The 23,299-nt window shown below is 41.3% G+C and overlaps 1 protein-coding gene across 5 annotated transcripts in view; it reads right to left on the bottom strand.

The window, feature by feature from the left end:
- The window catches only part of UPF2 (UPF2 regulator of nonsense mediated mRNA decay), a 138,470-nt gene that overhangs the window by 50,539 nt on the left and 64,632 nt on the right, over nucleotides 1–23,299 (bottom strand). For all 5 annotated transcript variants that reach the window (XM_075926009.1, XM_075926008.1, XM_075926010.1 and 2 more), the window contains 5 exons: nucleotides 21,112–21,228; nucleotides 12,316–12,501; nucleotides 10,254–10,457; nucleotides 9,253–9,528; nucleotides 7,793–7,976 (listed from right to left, as the gene is read on the bottom strand). In XM_075926009.1, the coding sequence (XP_075782124.1) occupies nucleotides 7,793–7,976; nucleotides 9,253–9,528; nucleotides 10,254–10,457; nucleotides 12,316–12,501; nucleotides 21,112–21,228 (967 nt within the window). The remainder of the gene's footprint in view (nucleotides 1–7,792; nucleotides 7,977–9,252; nucleotides 9,529–10,253; nucleotides 10,458–12,315; nucleotides 12,502–21,111; nucleotides 21,229–23,299) is intronic.

Consider the following 23,299-nt stretch of genomic DNA (forward strand, 5'->3'; position numbering starts at 1 on the left):
ACTGCAGAAATCTTACGTACATTGCTTCTTTAATCACTATCCATGATTTGCGCTGTAAGTCACCAAAAATGACAAGGAAGCATTTTGAAAATATGACTGGGCTCTGTCAAAGGTCAGTGTAACTTTCAATCTATCAATCGCTTGAAAACAAGTGTCACGTAGTGCAGTGCTTTGTTCCTGGTTTCAGTTCCATGACAAAGGAGACAAATGTTAACCTACTCTGATGATATACAATAAACTAATTTGCTGGTTGGCTATTAGACACTTAACTGGTCACAGATTTATTTTAACTGTCCTAAAACAGATCATGCAGTAACTTTTGAAATTTTACAGACACATCAGTTTAATAATACAAATCTGTATCACAAGCACAACAAAATACTATGGCTTCATGGCACGTATTCACTCAAAATACTTATATTAAACAACATAATATTTCCTACAAGAGGATCCAATATTCCCTTGAATTAAAAAGCAAAACATTCTCAGATGAGGTGCTCAGATACAGCCTTAATATGGGCCATATGAGGTCATTAGATCAACCTTGGCAATGCTGATATGTACAAGTCTTATCTATTAAAATTTTCAAGGTGAATAATGATTTAGGGCACTTCTGGATTTTCTTCTGGACAATCAGTCTGGCCTTTTACAGGGTCTCAGACTGGGCGCCCAATACAGGCAGTCCCCGGGTTACATGGATCCAACTTACATCGGATCCCTACTTACAAACGGGGTGAGTCAACCCCGCACTAGCTGCTTCCCCCCAGCAGATCAGGGAGATGCGAAGCTAGTGCCCCCCACCCCCTCCCCGAGCAGACCAGGAAGACGCCGAGCGGCTTTTCTGAGCAGACACCTCAGCTTGAGAATAAACGACTGAGGGAAGTGAGGTGTGGGAGAATAAAACTGAGCTCTGGAGAAATGTTTGGCTAGAGTTTCCCTTACAATATGTACCAGTTCCGACTTACATACAAATTCAACTTAAGAACAAACCTACAGTCCCTATCTTGTACGTAACCCGGGGACTGCCTATATCATGAATCACTTTCAAAAATTTCAACCCAAGTCCTTAATAAGATATTTAAATTAGCCAAATCTCAGTACTATGATTTATAGTAGGGTATTGCTTTTTACTTAGTGGAGTCTGACTCAAATTCCTTCCCCCCAACTCCAGTGGCCCCAAGCTATCAATATTCCTTTCTGACGACTAACTGGATATAGATCCAAGCCACTTGTGATCAGTACAAATCACAAGCTGTTTTTGCTAGAGTAGGACTATTGATCTTTTAGTTTTGATTAAATTTCCATTGTGGCAGTTACCATACACTCCATTCTACCTTAAATTTCATTCCTACCAGTAATTTCAACTGGATACTATATTTCTTCTCATTACATGTCAAGCTGCTGCACCAAATTGTTATGTTAATTTCCAAATGTGTACTGGTTCTTCTTGTATGTGCAAAGTTCTTCAGGATTCCTTATTTTTATATTTATGCCACATATCCATACATATAGACAGGCATATGTATGAAAGTACAAAATATTAACAGGCTAGAACTGTGTCAAATAAACAGTATAAAAAATCTGCAATAACCATTTAAATTATCCAGAATCTTTAGCAATATGTATTTTACCTAAAAAATAAATTTGACAACATTATTAAAATCATGTAGAAATTTGCTGACTTGGAATTTTCTCAGATACTTCATTTAAACAATTTAAATGGAATTGTTTCCACTGAAACATTTGTACCTATCTGTGATGGCGCGTTGGGGTTTCCCATCTCCTGCACTCCCGTAGTGGCACGAACAGACTCTACCAGCCAGTAGAATAGAGGGAGTTTATTGCTTCTCCAGGATACAGCTCAGCACAGATGTAATCCGGTTACAGGGCTATGCCTGTGATGTCTCAGCCCCCCTTGAGATGGGGAGACTGGGCCCTTAAATCCCAGCCCCCTTGCTCAGCCTGCTTCGGCCATGATTCCAGACAGAAACTAAAAAACTCTCTTCCAGCCCTGCCCCCCAGCCAGGTGTTGGTCTCCGCCCTCCTTCCTTTGTCTCCCTCCCTGGGAGACTGAGACTGGGTGTCTGGGTTAACACACATTTGGGAGAGTCAGTAAGAATCTCCCATCACAGTGCAGGGGGACCCCGGGTCACAGAGCAGACAGCCCCCCCACTATATCACAATATCATAATTGCCTTCATAGCTCTGAATAGACAAAGATAGATAAGAATCTTCTAGACCTTACTCTAATTACAGTCACAACCGCAAAGGATTAATAACTATTCAACTGTGTGTTTAACTGAAAGCAAAAGATATTGAAAATTCAACACCATTGCTCCTTCACTAGCTCCTTTTAAAAAGTAACAGCAGAGAACTGTCTATCTGATGCCAGAATAACCATAATGGAACACCATTCCCCACAACTAGTTCATACTCCAGGAACAAGGAGATCCCACTATTGCAGGGGTGTCCAAACTTTTTTCAGAGGGCCAGATTTGATGAAGTGAACATGCGTGAGGGCCGACCATTTTGCCTGACATTCTTTGAACCATTAAAATTAAATGCAAATTAACTATTTTATGCAAAGTTTATTGCAAACGGCATACTTTTAATTTCGTCACATGGATGACAAATCTAAACAGGTGTTAAATCACTCTGCCTTTCATATCTGAAGGCCAGATGAAAAAAAAATCCAGGAAGCTGAAATATGCGTCAAGAACATTGTAAAGTACATTACATATTATTGGTAATAAAGGTTGTCTGTCAACTTTTAAGTTCAAAAAATATGAACAGGAACATAACACCAAGTATACATGTTGTGTCCAAATATATTTATAACCGATTTAGACCAACTGACATTAACTGAGAGTTTACAATGTATTCATCTCAATTGAAAACAAAACTTGCCTGCACTAATGTGAAGGGTGAAACTGAGATCTGGACTGCAGCACATAGGCTAGGTCTGGTTCAAAGGCAGTGGTTTTGATGCGCAAAATGTCACGCAGGTGAGAGTCACTTAGTCTTGTCCTCACGCGGTTCTTGTTAAAGTTCATAGCAGAGAATGTCTTCTCTCACATATATGTTGAGCCAAACTAGCTCAGCATTTTCTTAGCCAATGTTCGAATCTCTTGAAACCAGCTCTTATCCACCTGGTGGTAAAAGTTCACAAGACAGAGCTGTTGGTGAGGACTGTGTAACTCGCTGTCACAATGCAGCTCAATGAGCTCGAGCTGCAGCTGATCTGGAGCATCATCGGGGTCAACAGAGAATGGAGAGGAGAAAAGGCAGATCTCCTTTTCAATAGCTGCAAAATCCTGAAAGCGCCGTTTAAACTCCCCAGCCAGAGATGCGATGTCTGCTGCATACCTGCTCGTTTGCGCACTGATATTGTCCTGTGGAAAACTGTTCATTATTTCCTGCAACGTGAAAAATGTATGGTATTGGGCTGTGTTTGTGACAACTGCCTTATGAAAAGTTGCAGCTTTGTTCGAAAGGTTTTGAGGTGTGAATAAAGCTGGTTCACTGCTGCATCTTTCCCCTGAAGACTCGTGTTCAGTACATTCAGATGCTTTGTTATGTCAACTAGAAACCCCAAATCAGCCAGCCAAATAGGATCAGATAGTTCTCGCATTGGTTGTCCCTTTGTTTCCAAGAATTCTCCGATTTCCTGAGAGAGAAGAAACGCAGCAGTGCAGACCCCCGACTGAGCCATCTTACATCGCTGTGATATAAAACATCTTCGTATTCAGCCTGGATGTCCAGTAGAAACTGTTTAAACTGGCGGTGGCACTGGGCTTTAGAGCGAATAAAATTAATAGTCTTTAGCACCGGTTTCATAACATGATCATATTTGAGATGTTTAGCACAGAGAACTTGTTGATGAATGATACAATGGAGTTTAATAGCTTTGCCTCCTTCTTCGATCACCTTGTTACAGATTAGGGTTGATAATCCACTTCTTTCACCAGCCATGGCAGGTGCCCCATCAGTAATAATCCCAGTAACTTTGTTCCAAGGCAGTTTCATGTAATCTATGGCGGAACTAACAGAAACAAATAAATCTTTTCCTCTTGTTTGGTCCACAAGGCTCTGGAGGTCAAGTAGCTCTTCAGTCACATTCATTTCATCGTCCACCCCTCTCATAAAAATCAGCAACTGAGCTGTGTCAGATAGGTCCGTGCTTTCATCACAGGCTATTGAAAAGAAGTCAAAATCCACTCCTTTGGACATCAACTGTCTCTTAATATCTGATGAAATCTCTTCAATTCTCCGTGCTACAGTGTTACGAGCCAGGCAAATGTTGGCAAACTCTTGCTTCTTTTCGGGACAGATATTCTCAACCATTTTCATAACGCATTCTTTGATAAAGTCACCCTCAGCAAAAGATTTGCAATTTTTAGCAATTAACGTTGCCACCTCATAGCTCGCCCTTGTGGCATTTTCATTTGACTCATGGGCTCTTGTGAAAAATCGCTGTTGTGACATTAAAACAGCTTCAAGTTGCTTCAACTTTTCACTGTGGTCGTGCCCTGTTAGCTTGTCGTATGTGCTATGTCTCGACTGGTAGTGTCTCTTGACATTAAATTCCTTATAAACAGCCACAGTCTCTTGGCATATCAGACAAACACAGTGATTCCGTATTTCAGTGAAGAAATATTCCACTTTACACCTGTCCTGGAAGCGGCAGCCCTCACTGTCAACTTTCCTTCGCTTATTTACAGTCGCCATTTTTGAAATTGACCAGAAGGGGAAGGGATCATGTGAGCGCAGTGCCAGAGGTTTTGGTCTAAGTGTGTTCGTCCGAGCACTAATACACTGCCCAACAAGAATTCTCTTGCCTTTGTGGCTGTGTGTGGTGAAGAGTCTAAGGATGAGCTCGGGCGTGTTCGCAGCTCCACGTGCCCGAGCCCGCCAGGAAGCTGACAGCATCACAGGTACTGAGACATTTCCCGATCTCTGCAGCTGCGGACCGGGAAAATGTCTCAGTACCTGTGATTAGCGCTGCGTGCTGTCAGCTTCCCGGCGGGTTCGGGTACATGGAGCTGCGAACACGCCCGAGCTCATCCTTAGTCCTGAGCGGCGCTCGGGAATTTGTTGGGGGCCATAAAAGATAGATATTGCCAAATTACCGGCGGGGCCGTATTAAACCAGAACACGAGCCGCAATTGGCCCGCGGGCCGGACTTTGGACATGCCTGCATTATTGTATAAATGTAATTTATCCACAGAAATTAGTTCAGAAATTACTTCGATTTACATCAGAAACTGTTGGGCATCTTTTAAAGGAATATATGAAAATGCATACAATTAGTCATAAACTGCCTTTTTAGGGAAGTTAGAGATCATGAAAGCCCTACGTTTAGATCATGCTATGAGGAATGGGAAAATTTTCACCTAAATGGCTTCCATTCCAAGTGTTTTCTCTTTTTCTAATCATTATAACATATATAAGGAAGTCAAAGTCTAGTATTATATACTAAATTTGATTTAGTATTCAGAAATTAACTGAATAATTTCTCCATTTTTTAACCTTTAAATTAAGGGATCATTTTGAGAACTGAACTGAGTTAGCTAGAAGTAGCATGGATCAGGTTCTTGCCTATATATTAACATTTTAGGTGAAAAAAAATCTACAAAAAGCCCTGAAGTAAAACAGGGCTTCCAATTGGAAGTTAAAAATGAAAAATAAATCTGTTAACAGCAACTGAATACATTAAATGCCAATGGCACAGCATAAAGACTTTCTTTAAATGCATCACTGCCCTAATTTTTCCAGATACAAACATTAAAGAGTGCTTGCCGATTGAACTGTGGGATGCCCATTGCCTGGTTCTTGCTCCTAATGCTAATTTCTACCCGGATAACTTTGCAATGTTTCGTAAACGTACACCACAGTAGCTGGAACAAGAACAGGTTTTACTTTTAAGTAACTCAGCATATAACTAGTGATGCATTTGTATTTGAAAAAAGCAGTCTATGAATCCAATTTAATAGAAGCATAAAGAGAAAAGAAATAGTGTTTATATTTAGCCTAAGTAAGAGAGTCATATTCTCATCTACTAATTTCCTCCACTGAAAACTGTGAGGCTATTTATGAGCATTCCAAGAAAAATATGAAAGACTCAATGTGTCTGATAGCTTTCTAGAAACAGAGCTGTCGTCAGCAAACAGGTTCCTTTGTTTTTATAGTTCCAGACTATTCTAGTTTGACAAGAATTGCTATTGCCATGCCTAATGTAAGAGTAAGTCAACATGTGAGTTGGAAAATACAGGATTATGTTGAACTTTTTCAACACAGTGAGAAAAGAATACTGTAACTCCATATGACACAAATGCCATTTATTTATCTTATGCAGACCACCAGTTGCAGTTCCTTGGTGACTTATATCTGGCAGAACTTTTATGATTAAAAGAACTGTATAACTCAAAGCTCTTCCAGTAGAGGGGTTAGTAAACAATTTTATCTCCATTTTACGGAATGGTGTAAGTGTGGGTCAGAGAGATTATATGAATTGCTAAAGGTGGTATAGCAAATCACGGATGCAAAACAAATCTCAACATCCAGCCTCATGCTTAGTTCACTTGAGCCCAGTTGCCCCCTATATGCACTTATGAGAGTACATATGGAGGTATAAACAATAAACATACTCTCTTAATTTCTGCAGTGTCTTTCCTTGAAGACTATCAAGATGTTTTTCAATCAATTTAAGCTTCAACTATTACCAGGCAGGTAATGTAGAAGGAAACTGAAGGAAAGAGATCAACTGAGTTTTCTAGGGTCACATAACAAGCCTGCGGAACACAACTCAAATGACCTCTAGCTTCACATAATATTCACTAGACCACGTTAGTAGGCACAAACGTTCATGTCAATGACTGGATATAACAATGCACATTTGAAGCTTATTTGAATGACTTGTTCTTAGGGTTGCCAATTTGGTAATAGAAAAAAACTGGACACTCCAATAGGAGTGCTGAAAATCTCCCAGCCCACCTCTTACCATAAGGTACCGGCCCTGCTCACTCCCCCCCTCCCCCCCCAAAAAAAAATCCACCCTGCCCCAACCTCTTCCCAAAGCCCTGTCTCCATCCACTACTCTTCTTCCTCATCACTTCTCATTTTTCCCTTCCCATCTCTGCCCCACGTCACTTGCTGCTTTTCCCCCTCTCACCTCGCCGAGTCATGAGGGACTTGCCTGAGGAGATGGGAGCTGCAGCCACCTAGCAAAGGTAGACTGAAACCCAGCTGAATAGGGGGATGGAGTAGGTGATATCCTCGTGCCTTCCTTGCTCTCAATAACTGGACACTGTCAGGTCCCCTATTCAACTGGACTTTCTAATCTTAAACTGGGCACCCGGCCATTCTCCTTGTTTTACAAGTCCAGGGTTTGAGTGTAAGAGTACCATTTAGCTTAAAGAAGTTCAAGTAATAGCATGAAAGGATATGTTTGTGAGCAATGAGCACCCAGATAATATCACCAATGGATATAACTGTGTGCAATGAGCTACTCAGCCACCAGAACTGATAGAGGCACTTAATACCATATCAAAGCAACCAAAAGTTCTCCTATACTAAGTTAGAGTTTGTGGATTTTCCCCCCATTTATACCAGTCATCATAAACAAACACCACAGTCATCTTCGTGTTTAGTGTTTCTTTAGGTACATCAAATTAATGTTTGTCTCAGATTCAGAACAGGTCAGGAAATGCAGAAAAAAATTAAAAATGCTTGACTTATTATTAATAATAATAATCAAGACAGTATAAATGACATGAACATGGCTATTTCTTACCTAGTTTTATTAAGAATTCTCGTTCCAAATCTTGTACCTGCCTGACAGATTCTTCTAGAGAATGGCAAAGTTTTATCTTCGGTCTCAGCAATTCTAACGTATCACTGATCATATAGTCTATGTCAATAGGAAATGGATGGTCTTTTGTCCAAACGTCCAAATTCTTCTTCCACCAAACATACCTCTGAAACACAAAATATCCTTAATATGATATATGCATATTGCATTGCATTGCATGTTGACTAGTTTTCTTGCCAAGAAAAAAAGACATTAGCAAAATATTGATGAGAATGTAGAAGCATACAATTCACTAAAAACATACTAAAATAATGTATCCTGTTAAAACAGTTTGAAAGAATTCAAAGAAAATCCCTAAAATAAAGAATTCACACGATGTCTTAATGCAACAATCTAAATTTTAAATTACATAATCAAATAAATCATCAATGGCAAATGACTTTAAAAAAAAAACAGATACAGATGTAAATGCCCTTTTTAGGGACAGATTAATCCAATGATGCCTACCTATCCTTTGTGCATTTGAAAATCCCCTTTAATTCTTCTAAAAATGCAGCCATACAAATCATAAATGTTTTCCATTTTAAAAATAATATATATCACGAAAAGTAAGCATTAAAATTTCAGATATTGCTAAGTGATACTTCTATCATAAGTATCATATTATGGAGATTTTTACAGCAAACTAGCACTTCATTCATCTGTAAGATGCAAATAAATTCTATCCTTATTTATACAAGTGCATTAAAGGGCAGAAAGAGAGCAATGAGGTTAAGCAGGTGCATCGCAAGTCAGAATACAATCAGAGGAACTTTTATTAACAGAGGTAATGTTCAAGCCAGAAAGGTCTCATTCTGACATTCAGATTTCCAGGACTAACAGCAATTAGAATTTTTTTTTAAATTTTGCCTGAATGAATTTGATATATATTTACTGAGATACAAACATAGAACCCCACAGTATTTTAAATAATCACTTCTTTAGTTTAACCTCATAGGAACTGAGTCAATATATATTACTTTCTCCTTGTAAAGTAAACTAAAAGAAATCAACACAAACACTCTGAAATCCATGAAGGTTTCAAAATATTCCATGGAGTTACCATGGCTTCATCTAGTTACATTTTATGTTTAATACCATTTCAAAAATATTTCTCATTAAATTATGAACATCAGAAGACTTTTAAAAATCATTACAAAGTTTGCAGAATTCACACACAGCCTCAATTCAGCAAAGTATTTAATCATGTACTCAACATAAGCAGTGAAATCTGTGGGACTGCTTATGTGCTTAAGTACATTTAAATGCTTTGTTGAATCTAAGTCTAAATGATAAAAACTTAAGTGTAAAGATTCTAGATACTGTATGGCTAAATCTTTAGGATCATGGGAAGATAAACACCCACCAAAAGTAATTTTAAACAAAGTTAAGTTTATTAATACCTGAAAGTATACAAGGAAGCAGTCAAGTTTCCGTTTGCTGGAGCCTCTGTCAAAATATTGCCCACAGGTATCAAGGATGGTGCAGACCAGTCTAATTCGGAAAAGATGTTCTGGAGGGTCCAGTGGACTAGCAGTACCATCAGTGTTGACACCAAATGATGTGAATGAATACAGAGTTCGAAATATTACAGCTGACTCTACCATTCGGTAATTGTAAAGTTCCCCCAAGAACTTGGCACTGCTGATCCGTCGCTGATTAAATTTTGGTTGGTTAACCTTAACAAAACCAGATATGTATTACTTTAATAAAAGACACAGATTTACTTTTATACATGTGACCACAACAGGAGTTACTGTAAGGAGCCCTACAGTCTCCATTACAGAAATGTAAACTAAAAAAATATGTTTTTGCTTTACTAATATTGTCATTCCTTGACATAAAAATAGACCCCAAGGTAAGTATGTTCTAACTATCCAACATATTACATAAATTATAGCATACACAGTATTGCAGATAGCCATAGAACCTGGCCAATCAATAGATATCATAAAGGTTCAAATGAAGCCCATTCCTGTATTATTTTAAAAATATGTTTCTAGAATTTACTTTTTCTTAATCTACAAAAAGTTTGATAACAGTGAGCTGCATTAAATTATGGACTGGTTTACAAAAAATTATATAAAATCCATGGTTTCAGACATTTAAATATCAGACTAAAAAGCATTATTAATACTGCACAGGGAACAACCTGGCAAGGGGGCAAACTCTGGCAACGGAATGAAGCAACTACCCAACAAGCCTCATTTTTATTCTGACCTTATGACTGACCTTAAAGAAGGCAGTTGGCAGGTTGGTACAAATAATCAACTGAGCAATGAAAAGAGTTTCCCACAATCTATTTTTAAATTGTATTTAGAAAGCTTTTATTGTATATGTTTATGATAAACAGGTAAATGAAACTATGCTTGAAAATTATGTAAAATGTGGGGTATTTTTTTACCTCCATGCCTAGGCGAATATCCTCTAGCACTCCATCCACAACATGAATTCCAACATCCTCTTGGTAAAGCACCAACCCTGCTAAGAGGTTGGCTACACAGTGAATACTATTGTATTTCACATTCCAAATGTTGATCATACAACATATAACATAATCTTTCACTTCAGGGTCCTGCCAGGGCAATTTGCGCATCTGTCTGAGGACCTAAACAAGATTTTAAAAACACAATTAACAATAGGTGAAGTTGGGTGGATTTATATGTACATGGAACCTGTTACATCTTGTAGTCATTACAAATGCCATCCCCAATTAATATTTGTAGCCTCTTTCTAAAGAAACATCCCTGCCTACTCAGAAGTGGCATCATGTGTTACCCAAATGAAGTAAATCTAATGGATATATATGCATCCCAAGCCATGGATACATAATCTAATCTAAACCCTTCTCCATGAAAAGACTGCTGGTCCTCTCCAGCCTTCCATTTTTGGAGCCTCTCCATCTTAAGGAAGCCAATAAGAGATCATGTTACCAGCACTAGAAATATCTACAACTAACACACCGCAAACCCTATGACCATCTTCTTCTGAAAAGTTCAGATAGTAGGAAGCACGATTTCAATCAATCAAGTAGCACCTTATCTCCTCTTTCCTAAAATCCATGGAAATTAGCTGGAACTTGTAACAGGACTAAGAAGAGCAGAACTATAAATATTGGAATAGCAGTGAAAAAATGACAAGATGAAAAAATTCTACATTTCTCTTGAACACAGTAACAACTTAAGTAAAACTGATCTGAAACCATATAGGAGCCTTAACATCTTGTAGAAATTGTTTTAATGTAGAAAGAGAAGACTAGACACTAAAAACCAGGAATCTAATATACCATGAACTTATAGGGCCAGATTCTCTACTGGCATTAACTTGGAGTTCTAGTTGTTGCTAATGACGTTCCACCAATTTACACGAGCTAAAGATTTGACCCTTAATTTATATATATGCGTGTTATTTATTTTGCCTAGTACTACTAAAAGCAGAAAGGGATACTACTTATAAAAATGTATGGAACACATGTGCTCTTACCTAATGCAAACATTGTGCAGGATGGAAATACCTTTTACAGATGCTTTGATACCGTATTCACTGAATGTCTAACATAGCAGTTCTCAACAAGGGGTACATGTGTCCCCGGGGTACATCACCTCATTTAGATATTTTCCTAGTTTAACAATGATCTACCTAAAAAGCACTAGTAAAGTGAATAGAAACTTAAATTTCATATGACTTATTTATACTGCTCTATATATTACACACTGACATCTAATTAAAATATGTATATTCCAGTAGATGTTATAACGACTTGGGAAAAAATGAAAAAGCAAACAATTTTTCAGAAACAGTGTAATGTGACATTTGTATTTATAGGTCTGATTTTGTAAGCAAGTTGTTTTCAAGTGAGGCGAAACTTTAGAGATACACAATCAGACTCCTGAAAGGGGTACAGTAGTCTGGAAAGTTTAAGAACTACTAGTCTAACAGACATCCAAAGTTCTATCCCAGAAATACTATGGAGTCCCCTGCACACTTCTTAGAATAAAACTGGTGTGGCCTTTAGAGTCTGAGAACCTTACCACCCTATGTTCTTTTGAGACTTCTATAGTTTCAGACCTACTCATCTTCTCTTCCTAGAAGACCAGCATCATGGCTGGAGCTCTGCCTGGACATCTCTACTGCATTTAGTCCAGATAAAGTGCCCAACTCTAATATAATGCTCATCAGCGCATAGCAGAAGCAGTTTCTCCTCTCTTGGGAATATTAAACATTAACCTCAACCCTGCCCTCAGATACTTGCTGTGTTCTAACTTTCTGGAATGTTTCAAAACATATGTCAGATCTGGATAATTCAAAACCTTTTCCCATCTCAACCAATTTACATGGGTCCAGCCGAAGTCTTCTTTCCTAGCATTAGTTAACTAATGATTCATCCTTTCACTCTCGGGTCTTAAATGAAGAGTTGTATCATGTCAAGAACTGCTATTTCCCACAAAGTTTTCACATGGATTCACCTTCTCAGTGGTGACCTTGGAGAGATCCTTGTAAAGGAGCTTACGAATATACTCCTGCAGAGGTGGACGTTTCTTCTTCACAGTTTTTTCAGCAGGAGGGGGATTGCAATAGTAGTATGCATTTTCCACCATTGTGACATACCGTGCATCGAGATGCATTGCTTGTTTCTTTCTCATCATTTGTTCCTAGAAACAAATAAAACTTATCAGGTAAAAAGTGTTTCTTGAAGAGCTATTAAATTTCCATCAGCCAAAGTTTTTATAGAGTAACTGATGAGAAGGTAGGAGACAGAGTAAAGAGAAATAAATTACAAATATATTGCTTGTGATGGAAGACGGAGCTCCACAACCCTGAAGCTAATCTCTAGTTTGTGTGTTATGCTCCTAAAGCTTATACTTCATGGTTTCAGCTGGCAACTAGGAGAAGTCAGAAAGGGCATGTCTACACAGCAGCATTATTCCGAAATAACAAAGTGCCTGTCTACATAGCAAACCATTATTTTGAAATAATGGTGAGCTGGAGGACTTCTTACTCTGATTTGTATGACCCTCATTTCACAAGGAGTAAGGGAATTTGAAGGAAGAGAGTTCTTCCTTCGACTTTCTACTGTGTAGATGCCAAAAGCCAAATTTTCATCAATGTTTCTACAAAGACTACAAAGAGAGGATTTAAGAGAGATTTAAGTTTTATCTTAGTGAAACCTAAAAAGCTCCTATATCACAATTCTACTTTTTAAGATTGCTCCTCTATGAAAACTCATCTAATAATTTGTAAAATAATGCATAGTAGCTCTGCTGATAATAAAAGCCCCTAGCAGCTCTACAAGAGGCAGAAAGTGGCAGTTAGAGATCTATCTAGAATAAAATAATTGAGTTCAGATGGATATTTGAGGAATGTCCTTATGTAAAATATAAAATGATGTAATTAAATGGGTAATAATTAAAATACATTCCATTGTCTTCCACTTTGAAATCAGACATTTTCTTGCACATCAACCCAAAAGCTGATGTGAAGGTGAGTACAATTATGACACAAATTAGCTACAAAACAAGTCACACTATGAGAGCACACAAACACAACCAATATATATCAAAAGGCAATTTTCACTTATTTTTGTTATTCCATAAGATGAGACTCAACAATATTTCATCTCCAAAGACAGCTCCACAATGTCAGCTGAGACCAGAATGAGTTATTACACGAGAAACAAGTTTAGATCTCAAGCCCAAGATCTTACTACAATACTGTCTTCAGTGGTCCCATGGCACTTTAATGGGCAATTCTGATCAAGTCTTTTACAGCCTTCTGCTGGTCACTGACACAGAGCCTTGGAAAGGAGTGCAAGTTAAAGAAAAAGGATTGTTAGGATTGAAAACTTTCCCTATGGAAAAGAAAACAAGCCCACTGTTATCACTATTGAGATTTTTTTTTAAATCTAGTCCTATGATTTCCAAGAATTTGTTCACATTTCACTTTCCCATCTGTATGTAGCTGGTAAGAAATGATCCTGTTAGCTGCAGCGTGACTGCCAATCATTGTAAGACAGAGCTAGTTGGACACCTAATTAGAAAATTTATGCTCAGCAGGAAAAGCTGAAGGCTAAAAAAATATTTTGATGATCCAACAGAACTCAAGCAGCCACAATTCTACATATTAGAGAGTACTAAGAAAGGCTTTAAACCTGATTAGGTTTTCCCCTGTGGTGGCCTCAAATTATTTGCTCTGATAGTAATCCTTTTCATAGTTCACCTTTACTGCTACCATAAGCCTACAATCCAATTTGTATAATACCATTTAAGTAAAAAATTGGATTTTTCTGTTTACTGTGAGGCAGTACTAGAATTTGTGGGGATAAATCTACTTAATCTGCTGTATTTCCAATTCATGAGGTGTTTCAAATGCTTGTCTACCATCTGCAACATGTTACAGCAAGGCCTCTCCATGTACAACAAGGGAAAATTACTTAGCTGTAATTCTCAGCAGATTTTAACCATGGTTTCTGAAATGATGAACATGGGTTGTCTTTGGCAATGATTCTAGTGAAAACACATTCAGTCCTGATACAAAAGCGGCAAGGAGTCCTATGGCACTTTATGGACTAACCAAAGTGTTGGAGCATAAGCTTTCGTGGGAAAAGACCCACTTCATCAGATGCATGTCTAACCTACTCTTAAATATCTCCAGAGTCCTGATACAGCAGGTGTTACCAGTGGGAGTAAATAACAATGGAGAATTTTTGTACCACAGACCAGAAACTTGGAGAGAAGGTATATTTTAATGTAACTTGACTTGTAAACTGTACTAATTACAAGTGATGCAATATGCTGAATCACAGAATACTAGGACTGGACGGGACCTCAAGAGGTCAACGAGTCCAGTCCTCTGCCCCCATGGCAGGACCAAATACTGTCTAGACCATCCCTGATAGACATTTATCTAACCTATTCTTAAATATCTCCAGAGATGGGGATTCTACAACCTCCCTGGACAATTTATTCCAGTGTTTAACTACCCTGACAGTTAGGAACTTTTTCCTAATGTCCAACCTAAACCTCCCTTGTTGCAGTTTAAGCCCATTGCTTCTTGTTCTATCCTCAGAGGCCAAGATGAACAAGTTTTCTCCCTCCTCCTTATGACACCCTTTTAGATACCTGAAAACGGCTATCATGTCCCCCCTCAATCTTCTCTTTTCTAAACTAAACAAACCCAATTCTTTCAACATCCCAGAATCATGTTTGCTTTTTTTGCAACAGCATCACACTGCTGACTCTCATTCAGCTTGTGGGTCCACTATAACCCCTAGATCCCTTTCTGCCGTACGCCTTCCTAGACAGTTGCTTCCCATTCTGTATGTGTGAAACTGATTGTTCCTTCCTAAGTGGAGCATTTTACATTGTCTTTATTAAACTTCATCCTGTTTACCTCAGACCATTTCTCCAATTTGTCCATATCATTTTGAATTATGACACTTGTGACGTAGTGTTGGTTCCTTGCTGGTTGCTATGCTGGGCAGCGGGCTGTGGGTGACCTCCACTGGCTGCTGTTTGTAGCACGGCCCAGCAGGGCAGGGGATGAGTCATTATGCAAGGGGGCTTTGAATCTGTCTGACCAGTCATCTCCCAGGTAGCGGAACAATGGGAAGAAGGCGGAGTGGAGCCCTGGCTGGGGGGGGATGAGGGGGGGGGATGAGGGGGGGTCGCAGGGCTGGAAGTTAGTTACTTGGTTTCTGTCTGGTATCATGGAGGAAGCAGCTTAAGCTATAGGCTGAGATTTAGGGGCCCAGTCTCCCCCATCTCAAGGGGGGTTGAGGCATCCTACGCCTGCCCTGTAACCAGATTACATCTGTGCTATGCTGTATCCTGGGGAAGCAATAAACTCCCTCTATTCTACTGGCTGGTGGAGTCTGTTCGTGCCACTACGGGGGTGCAGGAGGCGGGGGACCCCGACCCACTGCCACAACCCTATTCTCCAGAGCAGTCGCAACCCCTCCCAGCTTGGTATCATCTGAAAACTTAATAAGCGTACTTTCTATGCCAATATGTAAATCATTGATGAAGATATTCAACAGAGCTGGTCCCAAAACAGGCTTTAAAATCTTTAAAAAGAGAAAAGTATTTTAAAAGATGAAAGACCTATCATGTTTTTCAAGCACATAGATTGGGGAAGTGGACACATTTTACTGCTAAGCATAAAAGACAGAAAATTGATCATACTATGCAAATAAATTTTTAATTAATAGATCACAGCTTGAATTGGGAGCACACACAAGTATACAGCAAATAACTACTTACTCCGACTGACAATTATGTTTACACACTGTGATAATCAGTTCCAGACATTCCAAAATGAGGCCAGGAAGTTTTAAACCCGAAAAATGAGCAGCTGAACAACAGTTGAAGATTGTATTATAGTAGTTCAGGACAGCAATACAGTAAATTCAGGATTCATTGGTGTGGCATTCTGACAGGTTTCCTGCTCCATCAGTGATGATAAACGTTCGGCTGCATGCATTTTCTTATGCTCCCCCTCAGGCTATCATGCCAGCTCTGTGCAGACAGCTAGCATAATAGACTTCACAAGAGCCTCCAAAGACCACAGACTCAGATAAGATATGAAGGTACCCAAGTCAGGTTTCTCATCGAACCAAGTACATTAACAGTTGTTGGTAGCAATACGGCCTCTGAGCCCCTACCTATTTGTACTTTGGACAACTGGCTTGGCTCAATGAATAATATGGATTTCACTATTGCCCCCTAGGCCAACCAAAGAATTAAATCAAGGTACTCCAATATTTATAGAGAGAAATAATTTATGATACACACCGTACATATCTTACGCATTAATGACACATAAGGTACCTCCCCTTGTACTTTCCTCCAAAGTACCCGTTATTGTGCTTTCATTCTTGTTTCAAACTATTTTATTATGTACTCTGCTGGTAGTCCTTGTACTGTCCAGATGGAATGTATTTACATACTTCATGTGTTTTTATGAGTGCTAGCCGTTCTAGTGCCGAAAGACACTAACTTGCAGGCAAACATCTGCTTTTGATAGGGCCTGTCTATTACTCACACTATAATTTTTGCTTACTTTGGTTCAAGCACCAGGCCCATGATTCAGGCTCTTTCTTTCTCCGACATATATTATTGTACTACATAAGCTTATCAAGTAAGGTCTTTCAGGAAATTCTGTCATGTTCTGAACAGTGGACATAAATGCACACTGTGGTTGTGGTTATAAATCTATGTGTTTATGTCTACAGAAAAACTGTCCTCTAATCCGGTACTATACAATTTCAACTATACCTCACAGGAAGGAGGGACACCACCAGATGCTCACAGTTCCAAGTAATGATCGTGGTCCAGCCAGGAAGAGACAACGGTGGACCATGAAAGTTAATAGAAAAGACACTAAGACATCCCAACTCTCAAATCAACAGAGGGTTTCCACACACTGACAAAATATGAGCCACCATGGACTAAGGGGTGAAAAAAATATTCTAAAATCAAGCTTGTGAGAGAAATTTGGGATTCAAAATCTGAGGGACAATCTTGAAGGAAGGAGGCTCTCTATGGAAGATGGATCTCATCTATGGCTAGAGGGTATGCTAGGAAACTGTTCAAAGGCAATAGGTAACGTAGTAGAAAAGGGATTTTATCTAATACAGATGTATAAATCTGAGATTGTGTCTTTATTTTCTGTGCAACTTGTACACATTTACTGTCGTTATGATTAGGAATGTTAAAATGTGTTTATTTTTGGCAGGGAGCCTCCGCCCCTCTAAGCCCCGTGCTGCTGTATCAGAGGCAGCAGCACAGCAGGGAGGGGGGGTAGAGGCAGCTACGTGTAACTGTGCACATTCACCGTCGAGACCAGGCTCATTAGCCATGTACATGTTCAAATCCCTACTTACAATTTCATCTTTGAATATGAGTTTTCTAATAAATAAAGTTTTTGTTTATTTACACCAGAAAGGTCTGTGGTGTGCTAACCGTGTACAGTATGAATGAAAAAGTGAGCTGATGAGTTTAAGAGTTCAGATTTTGCTACATTATTGAATGAGACACTTTCCGTTATTAAGTGGAGTGGAAGACGTTTATGACTCTCCTAGTTAATTAACTCTTAATTTACTCAAAACTACTCAATTTGTAGCTGTCTTCCCAGGTCATTCACTCTTAATTCCTCCAATCTTAGCTTCTGTCTTTTTCCCATGACTGTATTGTCACTTCTAGCTAAAATGCAATTCCCTTTTCTTCCAGTAAACTAAAACTTCTCTAAGTCTTCCTGTAGATCAGGGGTTCCCAAACTTTTTGACACTGGGACCAGTAAAACCATTCACAAACTTTTGGAGGACCGGTAATGTTCATATGCATATTCATCAATCAAATGATCAATATTCAAATAAGTTGTTTCTGGTCCTCCCAAAAGCCCCAGTGCCAGCTTTAGCAAAGCTTTTGATATGATCACCCACAATATTCTTGCCAGCAAGTTAAGGAATATGGATTCGATAAATGGACTGTAAGACAGACAGAAAGCTGGTTAGACCAGGGTTTCCCAAACTTTTTACTTTAGTTGGAACCCTTTTTTTCAGTACTGCTTTTTGCAGCCCAAAAATATAAACTCATAAAAACAGAGAAAATACCAGACATATAACATGTCTAGTATTTTCTCATTAGGTAAGTTGTATTATTACTAGATGTATCAGTTTGTAATTTTGAACTGCCTGGCTGGTAAATGTGCTCAGGCTGCATGAGTGTGTCTACCAGCCAGACAGTTCGCAACTACTCGAGGGGTGTGTGTGTGGGGGGGGGGACAATAGAATCCCCGGGCCAGACTAACTCATCCTTTGTGCTTTGTAGGGGGTGGGGGGAGGGGGGGAACGGGGATAGCGCCCCAAGATCTACATATGGCCAGGTCAGTCCCACTCCCCACAGGCCGATTCATTCCTCTCCCCTGCTCCCCCCGCTGCGCCTCTGGCCAGCCCCACTTCCCCCAACCCCCTCCCAGGCAGTCAGTTCTCCCCTGCTTCTCCTCCCAATCCCCTGTGGCCAGCCCTCTCCCACTCCCTCCTCCACATCTTCCCCTGCCAGCTCCCTGCCCCCAACCTCGCACCTCCCGGCAGCCCTGCTTCCACCAGCCCCCCAATCTCCCCAGCCTGCCCCGATTCCCCCATCCAGTGCTGTGTCCGGTGGCCAGCTCTCCCCCTCCTCCTCACCCCAGAATCCCCTGGCACCTGCACCTTTCCTTAGCCCTGCACCCTCCTGGTGCCCCCTCCTTCCCTTACTGCCCCTACCCCCTTTTTCCCTAATACCCACCCCTTCACCACTCTCTGCCCCATTCCCTCCTGCCCCTCTGTGCCCTCACACATGACTTGCTCCATCCTGGCCTTCCTCATGCCCACCCCTTCTTTCAAGCCTTCTCCCAGCACCTCCCTCTCCAGCCCCCACTGCCCTTCCCCTCTCCTCTCCCAGCATCACCCTGTCCCCCCTCCCACTGACATCTCCCCTCCTGCCCTTTCCCTCATTGTCTGCACTTGGCCCCCCGTCATTTGTCTCTCTCTCCTGCACCCTGTCCCTTGGTGCCTTCCCCTCCCCTCCCCTCCACCCCCGCTCCTGCCCCCGCCCGTTCCCTACCTCTGCCTTCCACATTGCAGGGCCCGAGGCCGCGCTCAGGCCCCGGAGGCCGAACCCGGAGCCAGCGTGGCCCGCCACGTGCCTCCGAAGAGCTTTAAAATCTCGGGCCGTGATATCACATCACGCCCAGGCGTCCTCCCCGCCCACGTGCAATGCCACACATGGGCAGCAGCAGGCGGTGAGGAGGAGCTGCACACGGTGGGGACGCTCTGGGGGTGGGGTGGGAGGACGCGCGGGGGGCCGGCTTGGGGGCCTGGGGCTACTCCAGGCAGAGCCGGGGGAGAGACCCAGCTCCATGTATTGGTGAAGCAGGGCCCCCGGCTCTGTAACTTGCCAGCACTTCCGGGTTCAGGGGCGCGGGGCCCGAATTGGCCTAAGACCAGCCCTGCTGGCAGCCACCAGGTATGCTGAGGCCGGGTATTTTTTTCCCGCGGCCCAATACCGGGCCACGGCCCATAGTTTGGGAAACGCTACTATAGGTCACAAGGATATTTATAAGTAAGTTGAGTGCTCACACATTTTCAGAAAGCCACTACCATTGCAGGTGAAATAAGGAGAAACAGCCAGTACTGAACAGGTTATATGAGTCAAAAAGGCACTGACATCTACACCATTAACAGCGGGCAGTGCTAAGAGTTTGTTTCAGCACAACATTACAAAAGAGTGGTGAGCAACCTGCGGCCCATTAGAGTTCAATGTGCGGCCCACGAGACAGTTTGTTTACCATTGCCCATGCTGCAGGGTTGCCAAATTCTGCTGGTTTCCATCCTATTTTTTTTTATTGTGGCCCTCTGAGATGAAGGAAGGCCACTCATGCAACCACCTCACTAACTTAGGTTGCCCACTGCTATCATAAGTGATACAGAGAATTAAGGGGAAATATACTGTGCCAAAGGATTTGGACTGAGGTAAGAGAGTTACAGTTTGAGAAACTTGTTTCTCTCTAATATGGCTTCATATTGGAAATGGACAAGAGCAAGCTAAAAACACTTTCCAATGTCTCTGAAAGAAAATCCCCGTCCTAAGAAAAAGCATGTGCTGGGTTATAAAGACTTCCAAATACTACTTAAATCCTACTTCTAAGTCAGTCTCTGCTCTGATGTACAGAAAATAAATAAAAGCTCTAAAGAGTAATTATATTTTAAGCTATACAAATCCCCCCTAAAATTATTCAAGCCAACATCTGTTACTATAGCTCAAAAATCAACAAGCACAGGGGAAAACAGAATGGAAAGAGCTTCTTTATAGCTACTCTCTCTGTATCCTAGAGCTCTTCAGTGGAGTGACTCTGGTGAGATTGTAACTGCTTCTAAGAGTTCAAGGCCCGGGCAGCTCAGCACTAAGTTCTAGAAGTAGGAGCTTTTGGGAGCAATTTCATATGGGAAAACTTTCCTCTCTGCTTCAAATCACAATAAATTAATTCTAAAAATTTCGGTAGAGTTTTCTATGAAGAACACTATTTACAAACTCCGTTACAGAGATGGGTAAAATCTAATAAAAGTTTGTATCATTTTTGATTGATTACTTGGCTGACTACGATATTACAGTAGCTATGACCATTATTACTCAGTTATATGACAAAACAGCAAAACAAAGACAAGACAATAACAGCTGAATTTAGTACATGATTTTGTACAACAAAATGGCTATAATTTATCTTACCAGAAGAACGCTTGTTCTTAAGTGAGACTCTGGTGATCTGAATAAGAATCTTCCACACGTTTCCAGCAAAGTACATGCCATTTCAATATGGTGATGAGAAAAGTCTGACAGAAGCATCTGGGTAAATATACAATCACATTTTCAATATTTTCAATATTTTCCCCCCTAATAAGAACACTAATAAATATGGTGATATAAACTAGAAGAGTTATTAATATAACTACTTTTTATAATAAAGATGAACAACTGAAATGTTTTCATCTCAGGGTGTGTCTAGACTACTGAGTTTTGTCAACAAAAGTGGACTTTTGTCGACAAAACTATACCTGCATCTACACTACCGCTGAGTTCTGTCGACATAACATTGACAGAACTCAAAAGTTTTGTCGACGCTGGTAAACCTCATTTTATGAGGCATAACACCTTCTGTCGACAGAAGGGTTGCATCTAGACTACAGGGTTTTGTCGACAAAGGAGCTTGCTTTGTCGACAGAACTGAATGTGTCTAGATGCTCTATGTCGACAGAAGTTTTGTCAACAGTATCTGTAGTCTAGACGTACCCTCAATTCGAGCAATAAGATACTGGCAATATTTTCAGGCCATTTCATTACGCAACTGCCTTTTAGTAAGAAAGTAATATACAGGCAGTCCCCGACTTACGCGGATCCGACTTATGTCGGATCCGCACTTACGAACGGGGCTTTCTCGCCCCGGAGGTCGAGGTAGCGGATTGCTACCTGCGAGCTCCGGGGCGAGAAAGCCCCGTTCATAAGCTGCTCCGGTGCCCCTGGTCTGCTCCGGTGCCCCTGGTCTGCTGGAGACCGCAGACCAGGGGCACCGGGCGGGTTCCCGCGCTTCTGAGGCTTTGCTCTTTGCCAGAGCAAAGCCTCAGAAGCGCGGGAACCGCCGCTGCTGCCGCTTGAGACCCGGTGCCTGTGGTCTGCTGGGGACGGTCCCCAGCAGACCACAGGCACCGGGACTGAAGCCGCAGCCGCGGGGGGAAGGCGCAGCACCCCGCTGCCGCTGCTGCTCTGCTCCCCGTGTCCCTGGTCTGCTGGGGGGGGGGGTGGATAGTGTCCCCCCCCCCCCCAGCAGACCAGGCTTTTGTTTTGGACCCTGGAGCAGAGCAGCTGGGGCGCTGCGGATTGGTCCTGCAGCACCGGCTCTGGGCACTACTGGACCAACCCGGCAGCATCCCAGCTGCTCTGCCCCAGGTCCTGATTCAGCCGATGCTGGTCAGTTTCAGCAGTGGCTGAATCAGGACACCTGGGGCAGAGCAGCTGGGGTGCTGCTGGGTTGGTCCAGTAGCGCCGAGGGGTGCTACTGGAGCAACCCAGCAGCACCCCAGTTGCTCTGCCCCAGGCGTCCCCAAGTCAGCCGCTGCTGAAACTGACCAGCGCTGACTACAGGAAGCCCGAGGCAGAGTTGCTCTGCCCCAGGCTTCCTGGAATCAGCGCTCATCAGTTTCAGCAGCAGCTGACTTGGGGAAGCTTGGGGTTCTTAAGTTGAATCTGTATGTAAGTCAGAACTGGCGGTCAGTTTCAGCAGCGGCTGAATCTGGTCGCCAGTTCCGACTTACATACAGATTCAACTTAAGAACAAACCTACAGTCCCTATCTTGTACGTAACCCGGGGACTGCCTGTAGTAAAATAGTGGTTTAGGTCCTAAATATAGGATTTGTACATTTAACAATTGGATGATTACAAAGCCTACTATAGAAAAGCTAATTTAAAAAAAAAAAGAAAATGCGAACTTGAAAAATAATTCATTCTTGCTTTAAAGTTTGCTCTGCTTCATTGGTAAACTAATATGTTTTTGCACAATATTAACTAACTACCCAAAAGATCCACTAAATCAAACTCTGGATGATTGATTGTGGCAGCATTGATCTCCCGCATAGCAAAGACATGGTCTTAAAAACTTAATACCACATACGCATCTAGGACTAAATGTCTGAAACTCAATGTTCTGAGCTGATTACTTCTTCCTCAGTAAGTGGCACATGCCTACCTACTGAGATGGCATATCAGCCTCACCTTGGTACCCACTGAAAAGTTTCCTCTATACTGGAGAAGTAATGAGAAAGTAATAAAAAACAAACTAATAAGAAAAACCTTATTTCCAGCTCTGCAAGAAAGTTTGGATGGATGATTAGGGATTGCTTACATCTGCCTTCTGAGAAAAAC

This window comes from Pelodiscus sinensis, chromosome 1, assembly GCF_049634645.1.
Source record: "Pelodiscus sinensis isolate JC-2024 chromosome 1, ASM4963464v1, whole genome shotgun sequence".
NCBI lineage: Eukaryota > Metazoa > Chordata > Testudines > Trionychidae > Pelodiscus > Pelodiscus sinensis.